This window comes from Stegostoma tigrinum, chromosome 19 (assembly GCF_030684315.1).
Source record: "Stegostoma tigrinum isolate sSteTig4 chromosome 19, sSteTig4.hap1, whole genome shotgun sequence".
NCBI classification, from domain to species: domain Eukaryota; kingdom Metazoa; phylum Chordata; class Chondrichthyes; order Orectolobiformes; family Stegostomatidae; genus Stegostoma; species Stegostoma tigrinum.
This window is the reverse complement of record NC_081372.1, coordinates 56,186,036-56,208,893: the sequence shown is the minus strand read 5'-3', so window position 1 is coordinate 56,208,893 and position 22,858 is coordinate 56,186,036. Positions and strand designations below refer to the sequence as shown.

At 45.0% G+C, this 22,858-nt stretch overlaps 1 protein-coding gene across 4 annotated transcripts in view; it reads left to right on the top strand.

The window, feature by feature from the left end:
- Window positions 1–22,644, top strand: part of LOC125461495 (protein TMEPAI-like) — an 82,111-nt gene extending 59,467 nt beyond the window's left edge. The window contains exons 2-4 of one of the 4 annotated variants that reach the window (XM_048550341.2): window positions 12,386–12,540; window positions 19,856–19,909; window positions 21,572–22,644. In XM_048550341.2, coding sequence (XP_048406298.1) covers window positions 12,386–12,540; window positions 19,856–19,909; window positions 21,572–22,117 — 755 coding nt within the window. In that variant the 3' untranslated portion in view covers window positions 22,118–22,644. Of the gene's footprint in view, window positions 1–4,339; window positions 4,359–12,385; window positions 12,541–19,855; window positions 19,910–21,571 lie in introns of those variants that run through there. The other 3 variants (XM_048550340.1, XM_048550339.2, XM_048550338.1) reach the window with 3 other exon arrangements.
- The last annotated feature ends 214 nt before the right edge of the window (window positions 22,645–22,858 follow it).

The window sequence follows — 22,858 nt, the reverse complement described above, 5'->3', positions numbered from 1 at the left end:
CATACCACATCTGGAATTGATTCAGATAGCTACGCACCCTTGACATCCTCCCACCTGTCTCTCAGAATATCTGATTCTGTCTTCGCAGAGTTATTTTACCTCGACAGTTTTTAGTTGAGTCTCCATCCAAAACAGGACCAAACTCCCTGGAATGAATGAGACCAGGAGGGAAAAGGAACCATGATTTGGAGATGGCAATGCCTTAAGCATGCCTTTGATAGATTGACAGGAGGATTAACAAGCTGGACAATACTAAGTCAATACCCCTTTCCATGGCCATTCCTGCCAACAAGTTAGTGTCTAACATTAGAAAGAGTAACGGACTTCAATAAACCATAGAATATTTTGCACATCAACCCCAAATTTATCATTAAGGTGAGACTCCATTCTCTGCTCACTGGGAATTGTCTTGGTGAGGGTTCACATCCTGCACCGTCTGACTAAGATGGAAATGCACCCACTATCTCAAGCCACCCTGGCTGTTTTAAATGCCCATGTTAATCCAGAGCAGCCAGGAGTTACATACAGCACGTGATAGGTATGGCACGATGACAGCATGTGTTTTCGGGGAGGTATTTCCTAAAGTGGCTGATCTCAAATAGGACAGCAATGACTGTGGAGAGAAAGGGTCTACAATTGATGTGTGGCTGGTGGGGTTTATGCCACATTGAGGGATAAAATCAGCCCATGATCACCAGCCAGGAGCCCTGTTTGGGGTGTCCTTCATGGTTGAGTAGGCTGCTCTGAAGAATAGATGTGTGGCTGAAAGATTTGGGGCTTGGTAAACTGGCTGTTTGCCAGAGATAGTGAGGAAGGTAAATAGTTGGGTTTGTGAGGGTTAATGTGCTAAATGTGATCCACACACAGATCTGGATTTTAATGAGTTCGTGGTTCACAGGGAAGGCGATGGCCCAGTGGTATTATCGCTGCACTGTTAATCCAGATCCCAGATGATGTTCTGTGGACCTGGGTTGACATCCCACCACAGCAGATGGTGGAATTTGAATTCAGTAAAAAATCTGGAATTAAGATTCTAATGATGACCATTGTTGCATGTTGGGAAAACCCCATCTGGTTCAAGTCATAATAGGAACTGCAGATGCTGGCGAATCCGAGATAACAAAGTGTGGAGCTGGATGACCACAACAGGCCAAGCTGCATCTTGGGAGCAGAAAAGCTGACGTTTCGGGCCTAGACCTTTCATAAGGGTCTAGGACCGAACCGTCAGCTGTGCTGCTTGGCCTGCTGTGTTCATCCAGCTCTACACTTTGTTACTTCTGGTTCAGTCACGTCCTTCTTAGGGAAGAAAAGGTGTCGTCCTTACCTCGTCTGGCCTACATGTGATTCCAGACCCACAGCAATGTGGTTGACTCTATTAGGGATTGGCAATAAATGCTGCCCTAATCAGTGACACCCTCATACTGTGAGTGAATAATTTTTTAAAAAAAGTTTGTGTATGGCCCACCCTCCTTTTCATGTGCACACTCTCTTCTCCACGTTATGAATGTTGGAAGCTTGTTGTCATTGAGATGATGCTGTATCCCAGCTATCATGTAATGGAATGAATGGGTTAACACTCGTGTTGCTCTTTTTGCGGCTTGTTTATTGGATGTTGGAAGGGGTAATATTAAGCTAAATTCAATTTTCACGACCTTGCTTGGCATTCAGAGTTCCTCTGACTGCCTCGTAAACTATCAGGCATCTATCAAGAGTCCCTGAGGACAAATTACTGGTGAAAAATTGAGCCAAGGTCTCTTGCTAATTGAATAGTAACAGTGATTAGCAGCTGCTCTCTTCTAATCGGCCAACATCATTCCCTTTTCTTTGCCTCCGTAAGGGTCTTCTGTGGAACGCCAATCAGTCTAGCCCACCCAGATCTGGTCCTCGCTCCCACCTTTTGGTCATTTCAAGTTTCCTCTTTCCTTTGCACAGTCATATGTAGGGCCTAACCACCTCCACTTTGCCTCTGCAGTAATTTTTTTTCTCCCACTCCCCAGCAGTCTGACTACCAGCTGGAAGTAAAAACATAGGTATGAAGGATGACGTGACCATTTTTGACCTCAGTTGAAGTCTCTTCCCAGATGACTGGTTATCTCCCCTCCCCTCCCCTCCCCTCCCCTTCCACCCCCCCCCCCCCCAGCTTCTTTTGCACATCCCCTTTCCCTTCACAAGGTCTCTGCTAACCCTTCTCCTCCTCCTTCTCCCACCCCCGTTCTCCTTCCACCACCTCCCAATCCCCAGGTAATCTGATTTTTATATCTGGTAGCAGATCCCACTTTCCCGCTGTGTTGAGTGAATGATTTTTAGTGGTGTGATATTATCCCATGCACTCTTGAGGATTCTAATTGCTAGAGTTTGCATAATCAGACTCCAGGGAGCTGTGATTTGCTGTCAGCACTGCAGGACCCAGGATTGGCACTCATCTTAGGTGACTGAGCGACCAGCCTGATCCCTGCTGTCTGGCAGAATCAGTATGAAGAACGTGTAAAGCATTCTATACTTCACCCGTGGCACGGACTGTGGGCTATATAGTGAGGACATATTTACAGCTAATCACAACAGCTGCCTTCGAGGTGCGCAACTCATTTTGTGTCATGAAATCTCAGTTGTTTGGAGCAGGATGTACCAGCAGGAGTACATGCACATAGCCCCATGCAATATGTCATATATTCAAACTCTTTGACAAATTCTGCTTCTCCTGTCATGGTATTTCCAGCCTTTTCTCTCCTTTATTTTAGATTTTTCAGCATCGTTCACAGGACAAAATTAAGAATAGCCATTTGGCCCAGTGAGCCTGCTCAGTAAAATTCTGGCTGGTCTGATTGTGACCTCAATTCCACGGGATATATTCAGTGACTTGTGTGCACCGCTCTGTGTAAAATTCCTCCCCATGACTCATTTTTAAACTTTGCCCATTTAGTTCCACATTTCCCCCGTGAGGGGGAAATAGCCTGACAGATTCCAGCCTGTCAAATTCACAGAATAGAATCCCTACGGTGCAGAAAGAGGCCATTCATCCCATCAAGTCTGCACCAAGCCTCCAAAGAACATTTCACCCTGACCCACCCTTCCCCTGTAACGCTGTATTTCCCATGGCTATTCCACCCAGCCTGCACATCCCTGGACACTACAGTGCAATTTAGCATGTCCGTACTGCCTGATTTATACACCTTTGGACTGGGAGAGGAAACCCATGTAAGCACTGGGAGAATATGCAAACTCCATTTAAATTCCTGAGGCTGGAATCAAACCTGGGTCCCTGGTGTTGTGAGATGCAGCGCTAACTAAGCTATCATGCTGCCCGTAAATTGCTCTGAATCTTAGATATTTCAATAAGATCATCACTCATTCTTCCAATAAGCACAGGCCCAACATTTCCTCCTAACATAACTTCTCCATTCCAGTGAATCTTTTCCAAAGTACTTCTGATGTAAGTAAGGAGACTGAAATTATAAGCTTAGAACTTTTGGCCCATCGTGTCTGTGCCAATCAACAAACATCCAACTATTTGAATTCCATTTTCCAGCACTTGGCCTGTAGCCATCTACAGTATGGCATTCCAAAAGCTCACCCAAATATCTTGAACGTTCATGTCTCTTTTGGACAGTGAGTTCCAGATAACCACAACTCTCTATGTGGGGGAGGGAAAATTTTTTTACCTCAAATCCCCTGTAAACCTCCTGCTCCTCATTTAAATCAGTACCACCTAGTTGTTGACCACTCTACTGAAGAGGAATATTTCTCGCTCTCTATCATGTATATCTCTATATATAGAGAGAGCCATCAGTTTTGTAGACACCACTCCCTTAAGCTTTCTCTGCTCTAAAGAAAGCTCCAGCAGTCTAGTCTCTCTTCAGAACAGATTTTCTCCAGCCTAGGCTGCATTGTTGTGAATGTCTTCTGCTTCCTTTTTGATGCAATCATTTCCTTCCCATAGTTTGGCAATCAGAAATAGACACAGTTCTCCAGCTGTGGCCTAATTAACATCATATGCAACTCCGTCATAGCCTCCTCGCTCTTGTCTTCAGTGCCTTGACTAATGCAGGCAAGTTTTTTTTAATCTATCCTAAACACCTTATCCACTGGCCCAGCTGCTTTCAAGGATCTATGGATATGCATACAAAGGCCACTCTGATCTCCTATTCATTAAGGAATTTCAGTCATCCTTACAGTTAGTTCTGACCCCTCAGCCTCACTACGCAACTCGAGCCAGTCCTGTTTTTGATTGGAAAGCCTTGCATTTACGCACAGCATTTCACAACCTCCGGGTGCTCCGATGAAGTGAAGGTCGTTGCAAGAACTTTTGAGCCACTTTCCACATAGGAAGATCCGACAAGGCACAATAATAAATGGTGCTGGTGAGCAATAAATGTAAATACTTCTAATACCCTTGGACCCACTTAGACATGTATTGGACACATTGAAGAAAAGAGTTGGCTGGCCTGGGGGTGGGAAGTGTTTTGAAACTGGTGCTTGTGTTACAAACAACTCTGAGAGATCTCCACTTCATTCAGTATGGCTTTAACGATTAGTTACGGTGGGTTTAAGTTGCAGCTGAGGGTTTGCTCCCACTTTTTATTTACTGGAAGCTTCAGAAGTCTTTACAAACTACTTCTGGATGGATCGACTCTTTACTGTCAGGGGCGCGAGTTAGCATCCCTTTAAGAGTCATCGCTCTCACTTTCACTGTCACACACTCCCTCGTTCCTCCCCCCACCCCCAGCTTATTCCTTTATTGTGTTGGAGACAGCTGTTCAGTCTCCCTTCACTGTCCCGCTCAAACTGCTGACCCCACTGCTGCCTTTAGACATTTATAATCTGCACGACAGCAAACTGTCCCTACCCCACTTCCTCACTGCCTCCCAGACAGACTGTCCCAAACTTGGGTGTTGAAATCTTCTCACGTCTGCAGCTCAGCTGTACGCTGGCTGCAGTTTCATGAGCTGAATGCCTAATGCAGTCTTGACTGTTAAACTCGGCTGTCAACTCCACCCCCTTCTGTCTGCCAAACTACTTAGCACTGTCTAGGCAGACACGGGGCATGCCCGAGGTGACAGCAGTTAACACAGGGACGAGGGGGGTGGGTGGTGGTGTAGGTGTTGTTTCCCTGTAGGGGGATCATCTGACTCTTTCCTGTCTTCTGCTGAATAGAGGCGTAACTCCTACATGTGGTAGTGGAGCCCTGGCTTTTAATATTGACAAAGGGGCTTTAAATGTCCCTTTAACTGCCTGCAGGAATCCTACACAAGTTAGACATTGCTCCCCTATGCTGCCTTAGTGGTCCTTGCTGAGGACAGACAGGCTGGGAAACAGGCACAAGAGAGAAAATGAAAGAGACTTAGTCAATTTGGGCAAATGTCAGCATCGAGGAGCTGAAGCACCTTATTATTTGCACCTGTTTTTATCTTCGATTTGAAAGGTTGTGGGGTTCTGGGCTTGATGCTGATCCAGTAGCAGTCTCCAGCCCTCTCGGGACACAGAGTAAAATATAACGTTGAAAGTTTTCGTGGGGTGTGGGAGATCTGCTAACAGGATGTCATTATACTCACCGAGTGTTATTTTTCACCTGTGGTTGTTTATTCCAATACAGATTGGTGATCGGTTCGTCTTCCTATGCTCTTCAAAACCTTTAATGATGCTTACAATTCTGGCCCTCCAGTTCATCGTCTGTAATCTCGCCCACACTCCTTAACCACCCCTCCCCCCTCCATCATTCCCCTTTCTCCTTCTCACTGCTGAACCGTTCTGAGGTGAAGTGAATAACAGTTGAGGTCAGACCGTGTTTTGGGGTTGGCGGGGTGGAGTATTTTACCCTGACTTTTCCCCCTTTTGGTACTAAATGGATGGGATGGATGTCATGATGATAGGTGGAATGAGATTAAACAGTTGCTTGACAGTGCAAAGTAAGCTGTCTGAGTGGAGCTCTCATGAGGGGAGATTGTGTGAAACAACAAGGCTGCATATGCCAAATTACTCTCTCATAGATAACAAGGTGTAGAGCAGGCTGAACACAGCAGGCCAAGCAGCATCTTAGGAGCAGGGAGGCTGATGTTTCAGGCCTAGACCCTATGTCATTCTGTGTTTGGCTACACACTGCAGAATTCCACCCTGGGATCTTCTGGTCAGTCGCAGTTACCTATTCATTTTAAAGTTGTTGATTAAAATATTCATATTTCCGTTTGAGGTGAGTGAGAGATGGAGGGATTAAACTGGCTTTAACTCTGTCTGAACATTGCACATGGTAAACAACTCCCCTACCCATACGCATGCACAGACTGAGGTAAGTGATGACGTGCCCTTGCTCCTTTACCCTAGCTGAGGAGGTCACTGTGGTTGGGCAGCTGTTGAAGTTAAAGGTTTGGATGATGTTGCTCACTGTCCACCTAACCTTTTTACCTAAAATTAGGAATTCAGCCCAGCGAGGTCTGCACTCAACACAAAGGTGGGCAGGTTCGGTGGATTGGCCGTGCTGAGTTGCTCTGCAGTGTCCAGGGTTGTGCAGATTAGGAGGATTAACCACGGTGAATGCAGGAAGAGTGGGATGCTCTGCAAAGGGATTCTACAGACATGATTAATTGAATGGCCTCTATCTGCACTATAGGGATTCTATGATTCTAACAAACCTCCACATCATCACCTTCTGACCCAATCCTTTCAACTGGCCATTGAGCACATCCATGGTCTTTGACTCCATGTGGCAGTGACTTCCAGTTTCCTACCAGCCTCTGAATTAATCTCCTGAATTTCTAATTGGATCTATTAGTGATGATCCCTGTTACATCTGATCCTTAACCAGGAAGGGGTAACATATCTCTCCTACAGCATCCCAAACAGACCTTTTCTTTTGTTCGGAAATTTTAAAGGCTTTCATCAGATCAGCCCTCCTCATTCTCTGCTCCAATGACAGCAGTTTACAACCTTAAACACTTGGAGGTTAGAATGTAACATTGACAAGGGAAAATAGTGTTAACACCATCCCTGAGCCAGGAATCTCCAAGCCAAGTGAGTTATTGTAGTTATAGTCATACAGGACAAACAGGCTGTTCAGTCCAACTCATCCATGCCAATGTGATTTCCCAAACTAAACTAGTCCCATTTGCCCAGTATCCCTGTAAACCTTAGTGAAGGACACATCAGCAGTCTGACTGAAAGGCAGGTAGCTTGAGGTTATAGTTCTGTCATGTGTACGCTTTCTGGCATACAGCTCAAGACGAACATGGTGTGGAACTGTACCTCATGGCTCATTGTTTGAGTGTCTCTAAGTTTAGCTGAGATAATTGTGCTGAATCTAGGAATCGTGATGATGTACTGGTACAGCCCACCCAATTTGGAGGCTAAGCAGGACATTCAGAAGCTGTATCTGATGGTGAATTTGAGATGCTAAAAGTTGTTTCAATAATTTCACCACTTGCCTCTGAGTAAGCACAAGCTATAGATTACCAAGGGAGACAATGGCCTTGGGGTATTGGACTGTTAATCCAGAGACCCAGGTAAAGTTTTGGGAATGTGGGATCAAATCCCACCATGGTAGGATGAATGTTAAATTCTGATGCAGTGCCCAAACAAAAACCAATGGAAGTAGGAGGGTCTAGGGCCAATGTGTGAAAGTGATTCTGAGTTGGTCAGGACAAAACCTTTGAATAAGCTCAAGCTTGCAGAAGGAGCAGGTGAGACTGAGACAGTGCTGTGGCTTTAAGAAGTTATTTTGTCCTTTTTGTTTTGAGAGACAGCACGATAGGTACCAAGCAGTCTATGAGAAGATAAATAGCTTGTAAGACCTTGAGGTTTTCTTTAAAATTTGAAACAATAGCAGCAACCTGAGGTGTGGTCAGCTCTCAGATCTAGGAGTTTTAGTTGAGCTTTCGGCTATGGTCTTAACAGGCTTGGAAAGCAATGAATCTGCTCTCGCTCTCGCGCTCCCACGCACACTCGATTTGTCTTTCATCGTGGATTGAAGAACAATTTATTTTGTATATATGGGATGTTACTTTATTGAACAGTTAATTAGCCATAGTTACTGTATCTATTATTCTGTTAAGTTTGCCAATAGAGTCAAGTTATTCCAAGTTCTTCCTTCTTTCTTTTGTTGCATTTTTACCGCCGTATTTGAATGAATTGTGTTTTACTTAATGGAGAGTAATTTAACCAGTCACATTGCATCTGGAACACCTTTTAAAGGAAGAAGTTAGAGTCTAGGCTACCTTCAAACATTTTGGGGTCTGGTCTGGTCTGGTCCATAACAGGATCCTGGTCAGGACTGTGTTAAAATAGTGAACCTCTTGAGTACTACAGTTGAGGCCATGTCAGTAATGTAGTGAAGAGACTATAGTGTGCCAGCTGTCGCTAGGACTTGCATTTTACTTGGTCCCTGTGCCCAGCTCATTCAGTACAGCCACAATTTAAATATTTCATGAACTTTACACAGTAGGGAAGAGGATGGCCTGTGTTTATTGTCAGCATTTTAATGAGTAATTGAATACAAGTTGTTGTTTTGTGTTGGCAAGCATTTCAATATTAAGTTTCTCCAGGACTGTTGCAACGGCCCAAACCAATTTAGTTTTCTTTATGTAAACATTTAGGGAATAGCAGTCATAGCAAGCCTAAGCTTTATCATGCAATGGGAAAGGACAAGGAGCAGTTCAGAGTAAAAACAATACTGAATTGGATGAGGGCCAATTTTAATTGGACTGTAAGATGTGAGAATGAAGTAGGCTTTTCAGCCCATCGAGTCTGTTCTGCCTTCCAATGAGATCTTAGCTGATCTGATGATCCTAAATTCCATTTTCCTGCCTTTTACCATTGAAGCGAGAATTGTGCCTTCCCAATTTAAATTGGAATGAAAGAATAACAAGCAAAATTGTAATTTTAAACTGTGTAGAAAGTTCAGATTATAGTTGTGGTATATTCCCACAAATAGGAAAAGGCAGGGTGAACCAAGTCAGAGCTCTTTGAATGACAGTAGCAAGTGAGATGAAGCAGAATGTGAGTGAATGTAAACCCTGAACGTTCAGACACACAAAAACAAATTAGAGAGACAGTGGCAGTATTAGACAGCTAGGTAGCACGTATGGGGTTTAAGAAATATTTTTAATAGACATGGAAATGACCAAAAGGGTAGCTGACAGGAGGATCAGCTGTTCAAGGGTTAAAAATGTATTGAAAGCTGAATGCAGGGCTGGGACCAACATAGATGCAGCAGAAATATTGGATATACCAAATGTTTTATCGAGGAAGATTGGTTGTTAAGTGCCCAGGGCTTAATGGGATGCAAATAAGGATACCAAGGGAAAAGGGATAAAAATTGCTGAGGAAATATTCCGCTACAATCCCAGTGTCACTTGTTTTCCAGCAGGCTGTCCCTGTTACCTGGTGAACTCTTGAGGGTAATTTTCAAACCGTGGATGGGGCTCCTTGTAAATAATTCCTCATCTTTGTGCTTGAGATCAATCCTGGCAACTTCCAAGGCTGTGCTTACTGAAACTTTTTTTGCCCCGTCACGTTATATTCTGTCTCATAGCCTCCGGAAATATCACCGACACAACTTCTAGTTTGTGATGCAATTAGCTGTATCTTGTAAAAGTCCTCCTCAAAGTCAGGATGTGCAGCCATTTGGATGGACAATCAAATAAAAGAGGGAGTCTCAGCACTGAAACCCTTGAGAGATACAGAAGCATTAATAAGGGGGCGAGAGAGAGAGAGAGAGAGAGAGCTCCTTCCGAGGTCTGTTCTGTGACTCTGTTAGGACTGGTAATCTGTATCTCCATTCCATTTAGCTGCCTTAACTTGTAACTTTACAAATGACCTTCATTCTGAAACATTTGGTGAGCAGTGTTCTAGATTTCCACTACAATGGACAGATGTGAACGTTTCTCTCTAGAATCCTGCATTGTGCAATGCATATTCACATCTTAAGGCACGTGTTTATGATCAATTCCTTCCCACTGTTCAAAGAAAAAGTTTTTTTTTCTCCCCCAACCCCATTTAAAATACTTCCCTTGATCCGTTAACTGTACACAGGCTATAGTTACGGCTGGGAACAGCATTTGGCTGTAAGCAGGGCACAGTGTAGCTGGTAATGCAGCACTGCTGGAGTGCAGCTTTTGTAGAGGTTTGTTTGCAGGACTGGGAGAAAGCTGTAATACTGCCTTCGGAGATCCCTGCAGTTGTGGTGTTCTGGCTGACCATGGTTTGGCTTCTAATGATGCAGCTTTGGCAGCAATGAAACAAGCTATGCAAGCCCCAAGCAGGGGACCTGGGGTTGGCGGCCTGTGGGCAAGGTGAGCCCAGCAACTAAAATGGCACCTGTAGAGTTGGGACTCCAGCATTGGTGGGTCCGGTATGGGTGTGATTAGCAAGCTCAGGGCTGATGGTGGAGGCAGTGTACTTTGTTTCAGCTTTATCCTTTTCATTCTTGAAGTATTTGAATGGTGCTGGATTGAGGTGGCACTTGCAGTTTTTCGCTGTGTATTTTACTGCATTGCTCTATTCGTAGAGTACAAGTGACAATAAATCATCGTCATCAAGCTGAGACATTAACGAACCTAACAAAGCCAGGTGTCCCCGTCCCCAAGTCCTGCCCTTGGCCTGGAAGGTTTCCTCAAAATATAACCTCTTTGACCAAGCTCTTGGCTGCCTGAGCTAATATCACATCAGTTTACAGGAAGGCAGATTAATATCTAAATGACAATAGATTGGGAAAGGACAATGAGACCAGTCGCTGAAAGTAAGTGTGGAGTTACAGCAGGTGGTGAGGAAGGTCAATCGTATTTTGCCTCCATAGCGAGAGGATTTGAGTACAGGAGCAGGGATGTCTTGCTGCAGTCGTACAGGGCCTTGGTGAGACCACACCTGGAGTATTGTGTGCAATTTTGGTCTCCTTTATCTGAGGAAGGATGTTCTGGTGACAAAGGGAATGCTGTGAAGGTTTACTGGGCTAATTCCTGGGATGGCAGGACTTGCGTACGGAGAGAGACTAAGTCAGTTAGGTCACTGGAATTTAGAAGAATTGGGTGGGCCGGGGATGGAATCTCATGGGAACCTATGAAATTCTAACAGGATTCGACTGGGTAAATGCAAGTAGGATGTTCCTTTGAGTGGGGAGTCCAGAGCCAGAGTTGAACAGTCTAAGGATATGAAGTAAGTAAGCAAGCCATTTAGGACTGAGATGAGAAGAAATGTCTTCACCCAGAGCAGTGAACCTGGGGAGCTCTCTGCCACAGAATGTGGCTGATGCCAAAACACACTGTTTTCAAGAAGAAGATAGATATAGTTCTTTAGGACTAAAGCCATCAAATGTACGGGGACAAAGTAGAAATGGGACTGAGTTGGATGATCGTAGTGATTAGTGGAGCAAGCTCGAAAGGCCGAATGGCCTGCTTCCATGTTTCTACAGTTTTGATGTCTGATTGCTCTGGAAGAACCTTGTAATGTTTAGCTCAGTTGACAGCAATGCCATAAACGCGAGCTGTCATGCTCCTGTGCCCCCCCACCCCGCCACCATTCCAAATGTAAAATTGAAATGTTTTGTGGTTAGTATTGGGGGAACTGCTGCTTTGAAAATGGAAAATATCTATCAGTTTTAAAGGGACCAATCTGAAAACCCCAGGTTGCACGTACACTGCCCACCTAGTCCAGCATTTTTTTATTTGGAAAAGATCTCGCTGCAGCCCCTCAGCGGTTTCCCTTCTGTCCAGTGCAGGCAGACAAGAAGCTACAGAGGGTACCTGCTGCCCGATCTCTCTCCAATGGCCATTTTCTGGATGACAAGAGGCATGGTAATAGCTACTTCACTCGGGTAGCCGAGAGCTCTCAGCCCACCTCGGAGGTCCCGTGATCACTTTCCATCAGCTCAGGCGCTGCTGTGACAGGCAGCCCGGGAGTCGCTGAACACTTTGTAACTGAGCCGTTTAATTTTCCAATCCGCGTCAATCCATCTCCATCTAACGGTTGGCTTTCCCTGAATGATGGCCTGAGAGTAACGTGGATCCTGCTGCCGCCCCTGACATTCGGGCTTATTTCTCGGTTTACTTGTTACAGCTGTTTAAACCATGGGGGGCAATTTGTGCTTTTTCAAACACGGAGTGGTTTGTCTGTGGAAAGAACTTCCAGAGGAAGTGGTGGATGCAGGTAAAGTTACAACATTTACAAGACACTTTGGATAAGTTCATGAATAAGAGAGGTGTGGAGGGATCGAGGCTGAGCACAGGCAGGTAGGACAAGTTTAGTTTGTAGCTATGGTCGGCATGGGCTGGTTGGACTGAACGGTCTGTTCCTGTGCTGTGTGACTGTATGGTGGGTTTCCTTGGTGTGGGTTTGCTGTCCTCTTTGATCATATCTGTCTGCAGTCTCTCATGTTGCCTGTTTTGTTTCTGTTGTTCTGTTGCAGCCGAGTTGGAATTTGTCCAGATCATTGTGATAGTGGTGGTGATGATTGTAATGGTCGTGGTGATAACCTGCCTGCTTAACCACTACAAGCTCTCCACACGGTCTTTATTAAACAGGCAGAGCCACATCAGGAGGCAAGAAGATACATTACAGTCGGTAAGAAGCAGACTACGCTTTTTTATTTTTTGAAAATCATCATTTGGGTCCAGTAGATTGCTGGTTAGTGCGCTGGTCCTGAGAGGCACAGTCCTGAGCTTAAAACCCATCGTGGCTAGTTGGAGGATTTGCCTCAACGCATGGGATGATCTGTGCATTGGCAGGAAATGAAAGGAGTAAATCACATTTATGTGGCATCACTCACACCCTCCATCTCCAGGTGCTTTGTTACAAGTTGAGTCCCTCAACAATGTCGGAAATGCCGGCAGCCGGAGATGGCACAGGAAAGCCCCACAAATGCCCATTTGCTGACCATGGTGGCAGAACACGTCTGGCCCAGGGCACTGAGCGAGAACCTTCCCCGTACCCCTTTTTCAGAAGCGCCTAGGGATCTTCCCCATCCAGTCATTGTCTCCACCGATTAGGCATTGTTTCTGAGAGAGCAGCATTCCCTCTGTTTAGTCTCCCACCTCCAGACAGAGCTGTTTGCACCCTGACTGCACTGCACTTGGCTCCTCATCCCTGTGAGTGAGGTTTAAAATTGGCCCATTATGTTGCTCTTGGTCTCTGAAAATTGTGCGGGTGTAAGTAGGAGTCTGTGTAGTGGTGCCAAGGAGACTGACCTAGACCTGGATAAGATCTGAATTGTGGTCCTCTGTGTAGTTTGATATCTCTTCAACACTGACTAGGCTAATGTTTGCTCACCTTCACACTGCCTAAACTCTATCACTCAGTCCTCCTCTTCACACATCCCATTCCCTTTCCAGCCTGGACCAGATGCTGCTGACGGGTCTTTTTCATTAAAATTCATTCATGGGATGAGGGCGTCGCTGGCTAGGCAGCATTTATTGCCCACCCTGAGGGTTTTTAAAGACTCAACCACATTGCTGTGGGTCTGGAGTCACATGGAGGCCAGACCAGGTAAGAATGGCAAGTTTGCTTCCCTAAGGACATTAATGAACCAGATGGGTTTTTCCAGCAATTGATATTGGATTCATGGTCGTCATTAGATTCTTAACGCCAGATATTTTATTCAAATTCCACCATCTGCCATGGTGTATTTGAACTTGGGTCCCCAGAACATTACCTGGGTCTCTGGATTAACAGTCCAGCAATAGTACCGCTAGGCCATCGCCTCTCTGTACTGGTGTACAGTACAATCAGGCTATCACCACTTTCTTGTCTGCTTCCCCCTCCTGGGTGTGTTTTACACGAGCTTTAAGATTTAGCAGAGAGTCTGGAACAGGAAGGTGTGTAGAACATTCACGGATGGGTGGGCACAAATTTATCCTGCTGCTGTGCACAGTGAAATTGAAAAGTGACCTAAATACTCGAGTCCCTGCGGTTAAAAACAGCCTCCTCTCGATAACCTGAGGGGTAAAAATGACCTCATCATTTGAACAGTGGATCCCGTTCTGTTTACACAGTAGGAGTTGGTCAATGTGACAGTCCCATTAATCAGCGCTGAGGTGGGCAAAGCAGATGGATGTTGGCTCCTTGGTATCTGGGCCCTCAGGCAGGACTTTCTGGTGTTTGAGTGACAAGTATCTCTCACTGCATCACGGAGTGAAAGCAGGTGAGTCAGTGCCTCAGCTGCACCTGGCTTGTCACGTTGGAAAAATGACCAGCAGGAGGAGACAGCTCAGTGGGGGTAATGCACACTCCACTGTCTCTCAAGAAACACCAGATTGTCACCTCCGTCTCCTTATCCTTGGAACAAGAACAAACACAGCCAAGTTTCCACCCAGTTCTGCACCTCAGCAGTAGACAGCTTTCTGAAGTATGACAGTACACTCTGAAATCTATAATGGAAGTGATGTCCTCGTTAACTAAATCAGATTGATCACAGGTCAAGTACTTGGCAATGGGAGATGGCAGTGCCCTGTACACTGTTAAGTTTCCTGCTGTCACATTGAATTTCCATTGTGTACCCAGTGATCTTCAGGACTATAGCCACAAACATAGTTGTGTTTTCCTTTTAATCCATGCATTCAGACAGAGCTTGCTAGAGACCAGGCAATGCTTCATTCCAGGAGGCTTTTACCCACAGTGTGGCTAAAAAGTGAGAATTTGCGCTGTGATGCGAGGACTCCTGATGTGTATTCAGTGTTACATCAGTTGATATGGAGTTGCACAAATCTGGAGCACACATGCACGTACGGCCCCGCTTCATGCGACAGAGTGCAGTCATGCGGTCATTCTGTTTCCTGCCCTGGTCCTGGTGGGGATACTGTTCTCCCTTTTACAGTTTTTGGATGAACTTGTGACACTTTGCCCTGCTGTTCTCTCAGCCTCCAACTTAAATTACAAAGGTCTTTGATTTTTTAATTTCTAATCCCAGTCTTTGGATAACCAGATGTGGTTAAATGGCACTCAACCTTGTTTGAGTCCCTGAGAAAAGTAAGTTCCCACCTCACCTTCGGGTTAATATGAATCTGCTTCTTTTTTCCACATCCGCACTTCCATGTGGACTAGAATGATAACTGACTTCTGACCGGTTTATGTTGAAGAGCAAATGCATCTTGCAGCTTGAAATCTGCTCGGACAAGCTGGCCAAGGAATCCTGAGCCATGACCGTTCCTTTAGGGACCATGAAGCATCTCCCTGGAGTCGCTCTAATAAGCTGGGCTCTTCCTGGTTGGTTTGAAGCTAATTTCAGTTAGTTGGTCTCCATTATCTGTTCTTTGTCACTGTGAATCCTGGTGCTTTCTGGCACGTGCGGCACGGTGGCTCAGTGGTTAACACTGCTGCCTCATAACGCCAGGTTCGTGGGTTCGATCCCACCCTCGGGTAACTGTCTGTGTGGAGTTTTCCCCATGTCTGTGCAGGTTTCCTCCGGATGCTCCAGTTTCCTCCCACAGTCCAAAGAAGCGCAGGTTGGTTGCATTGGCCAAGCTAAGTGTCCAGGGATGTGCAGGCTGGTTGGGTTAGCCATGGGAAATGCAGGGTTATGGAAATAGAATAGGGCTGGGGCTGGGTGCGAGGCTCTTTGGGGGATTAGTGTGGAAGTGATGGGCTGCACAGCCTGCTTCCACACCTTAGGGATTCTGAGATATTCAGGAATTTGTATACGTCCTGAAAGTTTTAACACACTAATACTGGACAGTCAGTTTTCAGACCTGCTTTCCATGTCATTGCCTTCAAAGAGAAATGTGCTGGGATGTTGCAGGCACAGGTGATTCAGTGTTTGAGAAATAGCCATTCTGAGAAATTGCGATTGTTGGGTTTCAACACAAACTGCTCCCTAGCAACGAAGCCTCAGCTGAATGGAATATTTGAACTTCAGCAAACTTGTTGCTAAAGCATCACAGGTTTTTATGTTAGAGCCAGACGTGTGATAGATCTGTGTGAGAAGCTGTCCCAGTATGGTAACTATTTTACAGTGAAGATTTGGTGTGCACCCGTGCTTACCATGTGAATGTAGAGAGCACTTTCAATCAGCTTGTGCAAATGGGTTGTGACACATCCATGGTGCAGGGTCTGAACCTGGGCTTTCAGGACCAGGGACATTACCACTGCACCTCAAGAGCCCGGTTGGGACTTGAAGGAATCTTTCTCATCCACCCGTTCAAACGTTTTATTACACACCTCTGGAGCAGGTGGGACTTGATCCAGAGATAGGGACACTGCCACTGCACCACGAGTGCCCTGAGAGTTGCACTTTTGGCACGGGTGACATGGTTGTTTCTGAAGTATCATTACAGTTACAGCCACCCATAATGTCTCGAGAATGATTCCCTCAGTGCAAAGTGAAATTATTCTGTCACGTCGGCTGCTTTTCGGTCAATTAAGGCAGGTTCACTGACAGCCTTCCACAATATGACCCAATTATTGTGTCATTGAGTTAGGAGGCTGGGTGGGGATATATGCTTGGAAATTGGAGTTGATGTAACATTTTTCAGTGACTGGATGACCTTTTCGCTTAGTACTCCGAGACACAGACACTGAGAAAAGGAGCAGAACTTCAGTTAAACGCTGAACAGCCTGTTCACAGTTCCATCTGCACATCACCACTCTCTGTAGGCCAATCGTCTCCAGACTGCGTCTCTGCCTCCCGTAAGCTCTCCATTGCTCCAACCTTGGCGCAATGGTGCCATCTACTGGAGACACAGGAAACAATCAGCCATTGCTTACTATGATACTCTAGTTATGCATAATCTGGTCTCTGAGCACTCCACATCTGCTTTTTCAGAAATGATTGTGCTCACTGAGGGTCTATGACGAACATGAATGGTGTAAAAGAATATTCAGGCTTCCTTTATATGGGTAGGAATTGGTCAGCATATTCAGATTCTTCCTTTCACAATGACTTGCTGACCAGCATCCTCTTAACAATCTTTGCTTGGTTGAACATGTATCGTGATTAGTTTTTGAATTTCCCACATTCTCACAAATGTGTGAATTATATGATGGGAAGGGTGAGGTCGGGGGGGGGGATGTAATATTCTTGGTCTCATTGTACTGCCAGAAAAACCTTTTTTTATAGATGAGGAATGTGTCAGCTTTATTTTAAGAAACCTCCTGCTGCATTTTTTTTTCTGATTTGTTCACAGGGCGAGGGCTAGGTCAGCATTTATTGCCTATCCTTAATTGCCCAGAGGGCAGTTAGAAGTTGCTGTGGGTCTGTAGGCCAGACTGGGTAAGGACTGCAAATTTCTTTCCCTAAAGGACATTAATGAACCAGGTGGGTTTTTGCAACAATCAGAAGTGGCTACGTGGCCACCCACTAATGTCCGAACTTTTTTGTTTAAAAGTCTAGATTTTCATTGAGTAAAAAATTTAGGCTAATGGTTACCACGTCCAAAATAAGCCATCTGGTTCATTAGACTTCTGGAAGGGAGTCTGTTCTTGCCTGTTCTGCTGTTCTGGCCTATCTGTGACTCCAGACCCACACCAACATGGAACAGCCCTCTGGGCAATTCAGGTTGGGTAAAGAATGCCTGACCAGTGACAAGCACATCCCTTGAACAAATATATAACACATCCTGCCACAAAGCTGCAAGAGAGCAAGGTCACTGCATCAACCCTTTTGATGTGTTTTGTTTCGTTAGCAAATCAGAGTCAGAGTTAACTCCTCATACCTTCTTACATTGGGAGGTGTTTTAGGGGAGTGGGGGTTGAGATGAGATTGGTAAATAAGACATTACTGTTATTTTGCCAGGCATTTGTATGAATGTTGCAGCCAGTTACGTTTGTGGTTTTAGTTTTAATTTGCTGGCGTAACTGAAGTTCTGTAGGGCATGTGTTTTAGTGGGCCTGCTGTAAAGTCTTTGGGTTCTAAGTACTACATCCCTAAGTTTACAGACGCTCAACAGTAACCAATGTAAACTGTTGGGGAAGGAGGATTTCTCACTGAATAGGTAGTGGTTGATGCAGGAAGCCTAAAGTGAGAGTTTATTCTGCTGACTCTGTGCAAAGACATAGTTACTTTTGCTTTTCTTAAAGTAAAAGACCTGAAAAATGCAGTGTTTGCACCCAGGTTCACTCTTCTTGCCACACTGAGCTCTTGTGCTCAACATCGTATCCTGTCTCATTTAGGATTCATTTTATTGTCAGCATGGGGAGTAGAAAACCTACTATTTAGATCTATTCAACAGTTCAAGAACATGCCTTCCTATCTGGATAATACAATGAACAAAACATTCGAGTCTTGTCTTAGTACATTGTGTGACTCACTCATTAACACGCTCTCATTCGCACTCTTATTCATTTTCTTTCTTTTGTCCTCCTTCAGTCCCTTCTGTTTCTCCTCTTTCCCACCTACCCCCAGCTCCCCTGGTGTTCTCTTCTTTTCCAATTTGGATTAGACACTGCTCACTTTCTAGGGGACTTGGGACTCAAGTGTAGCTCCTGATTCAGTGTAAAATGTGTTATCTAGTCTTGGGCATGGATAGAGGGCTCAATTCAAAGCAAGATCCAGAGTATTAGGCTATGGAATATACTACTGTCATTTTAAAATGAAGCATTGACCACGCTGCAATTTAAGAATAGCTTATAAAGGTGGTTAAAGGAAATTGGAGAACAGAAAATCATCAGAGATCATCAGACAGCACCTTCCAAACCCACAATCACTTCCATGGAGAAGGACAAAGGAAGCAGATATAATGGAACACCACCCCCTGGAAGTTCCTCTCCAAGCCATCCTGACTTGGAAATGTATCGCTGTTCCTTCATAGTCACTGGGTCAAAATCCTGGAATTCCCTCCCTGGGGTATGGTGGGTCTACCTGCAGCATGTGGACTGCAGTGGTTCAGGAAAGCAGCTCACCCCCACCTTTGCAATGAAGGAAGGGTAACAAATGCTGGCTAGCCAGTAACACCCACAACCCACAAGTGAATTAAAAACGAGAAATTAGTGTAGATACAATTTTACATGAAATTTGGCCCCAGAGTAGCTGATATGGAGAAAGAGAAATTGTCAAACTCATGCAGAGTTACACGATCTTTGTCTGACGTGTTGCTCTTCTGCATCTAACAGTCTCAATGCCTGAAATGGGAAGTGTTGCAGTCCCGGGTGTCAACATTCTCATCATAAATCAAATGTTTCTCGGCTCTTCACCGTCACAACTTGTTTTCTCTAGTGTAGTCACTATTGTAATGTTGGAAACACAACAGCCAGTTTACACACAGCATAGTCCCATAAGCAACAATGTGAAACAAACCAGGTTTTTTTTGTTTAAGGCTGGTACTTGAAGGATCGTTATTGGCAAAAGCCCTGGGAGGAATGCTGTTGAATTAATTCATAGTGTGCAATGGAATCTTCTTTCGTGCCCACGCATTAGCACAGAAGCAGTGTCTCAAAACCAGCACTGTCTGGTCTGAGTCTATAATTATTTAATGTTAATTTAATAACTCACTAGCCTGCTATTGTTAGTTTATCATACTCCCCTAATAATCACCCAAATCCATGATTTGCAGCTGTCTCTTTTTGGTATTTGGTCAGCCATAGTTGTGAGACTCGACCTGTGGATGAAGCTTTTAGTAACGATTTGCCTGAAAGATGATGCATGCACAACGCTGTGAGTCTGGGGGCTGGAATGATGCTACAGCACCAAACCTGATATTGTACTATTTTTCCTGGCCTTGGCTCTACCTCAAAGGCTGGAGGCCTGGCCGAGACAGGTCATTGACGCACGTGGGTAGCAGCTGGTCACAATGAACTACAAGTATTGCGGGCTGATCATTATTGGTTAGTGTGTTATTACAGGACTGCTGCTACTCAAGACAGTGCTGATTGGCTTCTGATTATATTTTGTATTTATTATTTATTTTGCAAAGCTATAGGTTGGTGTTGATCACCCTGCTTCATTGTGTAGGAGGGAGGCCTGTGGCCTTCAGACAGCACAGTGTCAGCAAGAAGAATGCCGGAGGTAAGCCAGCATGGTCTAATCCTCACTTCCACCTAATTGTACATTCCAGTCTATGATCTCCCATGCACCACAAGACAATCCATTTTAAATGATGTTGATTTGAATGATTAAATATTGGCCAGAGCACTGGGGAGACTATCTCCCACCTTCACATCCTGGGCTGAACCTGTGAATGACATAAATATAGATAGAGAACTTTGTTTTCGACTGTCTCAGCAAATACGCTGCACTGACTCGTCAGACTCGACAAATGCAAAACTGATTGCAGTCATGTATTCAGCTTCAAATTGTGAGGGATGAAGTTTGGTGTTGACAGCACCCTGTACTGAGGCAAGAAAATTATAATTGGTACCTGGAGTAGGTGAAACGGGTATAAGGGAATTACAGCTAATCCAGGAATGCTCATCTGGTGCTTGTGGCTTTTAACACCTGGCTTCAGCAATATTGTTCTGTATGTGCACAGGCTGTGATCACGGTGGCTGGGTGGCATATGGGGGGGGCGGTGGTGGTGGTAAGGTCTGCAGACTGGAGATGGGACTGAATGCAGCAACATCAGTAGCTTCACTTTGACCAGTACTTCCTGCAGAGCAAGTGCCCTTGGTGATTTTAGTTCAAGCCTGAAGCTGTATAAAACCTTCACCCCAGTGCAGATCAGCAAGCACTGATCTTTGAGTAGAAGTGAGACAGCTGCCCATTCAGTCCCGTGTTTCCCCTGTCCCCGAAGTTAGTAGCATTGCCTGTGAGGCAGGAGAATGCTCAGGCCTCGTTCCAGAACATAGATTTTTGTATTCTTGTGTTGAAATTCCAATGCAGTATGAGAGGAGTGCTATAGACTGCACTGTCACAGCAGCTAACTCGCCACCACCCCCAGCCCAGAGAACATTTAAAAATGTCATTGTATTATTCAAAGAAGAACATGGGAAATCTCACCAGTGCTCACCCAGTGCCAATACTTTTTTTCTCAACCAACATCAACGTAACACTGATATAACCTCATCAGGCTTTGGGAAGTCAGGAGGTGAGTTCTGATTTCTGGCCTCTGATCGCTCTTGTAGCCACAGTACTTACATGACTAGTCTAGTTCAGTTTCTGGTTGATGGTGACCTCCAAGATGTTGATGTGGGGATTGAACAATGGTTATTGTTGTTGTAAAGAGGCAGTCGTTAGACTGTCTCTCACAGGAGATGGTCATTGCCCAACACTCGTGCAGCATGAGTGTTACATGCCACTTGTCAGCCCCAGCCTGGATACTGTCCAATCTTGCTGAATTTGAGCACAGACTGCGCTCAGTATGTGATGAGTTGCAAATGGTACTGAACATCCCCACTTCTAACCTTTATGATATTGGTTTTGGAATCTTGCTGTGTACAAGTTAGCAGTTGCATCTTCCCCATTCTGTACACTCCCAAAGAAGCGTTACTTTGTGTTTTAAAGTGTGTTGGGCTGTCACAGGGTCATGACGGATGGTTGTAGAATTGCAAGTTCAGTTGTTTTCACCTTTGCTCCAGATAACGAAAATTTGCAATTGCCTTTAAACTTTTACGTCCTAGTTTTAATTTTGGATGCTTTTTTTGTGGCCTACCGTTTTCACCTTGCCAATGCTATACCCAAAAGAAGCTGTTGTGGGGGTGACTGACTGACTGTGTCTTTCTGTTCTTTCAGCAGCAGATCTACACACCCAGGTCGACAGACAGATTGACGGTCCCGTCTTTCCTACAGCGAGATCGGTTTAGTCGTTTCCAGCCCACTTATCCATACCTGCAGCATGAGATTGACCTGCCCCCCACCATTTCTCTGTCAGACGGTGAGGAACCCCCTCCATACCAGGGGCCGTGTACCCTCCAGCTCCGTGACCCCGAGCAGCAGATGGAACTGAACCGTGAGTCGGTCCGAGCACCCCCGAACAGGACTATCTTTGACAGCGACCTGATAGACACATCCATTTACAACAGTGGGCCCTGTCCGCCCAGCAGTAACTCTGGCATCAGCGCTACCAGCTACAGCAATAATGGCCGAATGGAAGGACCCCCGCCCACTTATAATGAAGTCATAGGTCACTACCCTGGATCAACCTTTTTCCAGCACCAGCAGAACCATGGAGTCCTTTCTGTGATGGGAGGCAACAGACTGCAGCATCCTCAGAACCATGGCCTTGAGAGTACAGTTGTCCGGAACAGCAAAGACAAAAAGACTGGACATCCATTCTGAGACTCACTCTGTGCACTTCAACTCAAACCAGGGGGCCCAGGTGAGCGGGGAGTGGGAGAGCATTGTCAGCCACACTTGCTCCTCCTTCCTCCCCTGCTCCCCCCCACCCACCCCCTTCCAGTTGTATAAAGTTAATACTTAGCTATGTCACATCTGATTGAACATCAAGCATCAGGCTTCAGGTAGTTCTACTGAGCTACATTAGATAAGGAAGTTCCAAATCTCTGTGTTACTTTAAAAAGAGACCTTAGTTTAAGCAATGTATGTAAAATGCTGTCTTTAATTATCTCACTTAACTTTAAAGAAACATTTGCACAAAATTTTATGTTTGAAGAACCTGCAATATGTCAAATGAGAAAACTGCATGTGGAGGCAGGAGTATTTTTGTAATAGAAATGGCATATACGAAAATGACTTTTTTTGTTTCGTTCCTAGATGAGAGAATTGGCAATTTTTGGAGTGCCATCTCAGTGTGTCTCTAAACATTTCTGTATATTAAAAAAAGGGGGTTTGGAGTTATTTATGAACACTTTTGAAACATTGCACTATTTTGTAATATGAGTAACAAGCAGACACTTGTAATAGCGATGGCCTCCAGTGTCTGCCACAGATGTATGAACAAGCAAAGACGTTCTTGATTATAGAAGTGCTGAGCTACACAGATTAAGTCCTACAGGCCCCATTGGGAAAAGAAACTGCAATGGTTTTATGAAAAAAAATAGAGCAGAGCTAGACAGTTAT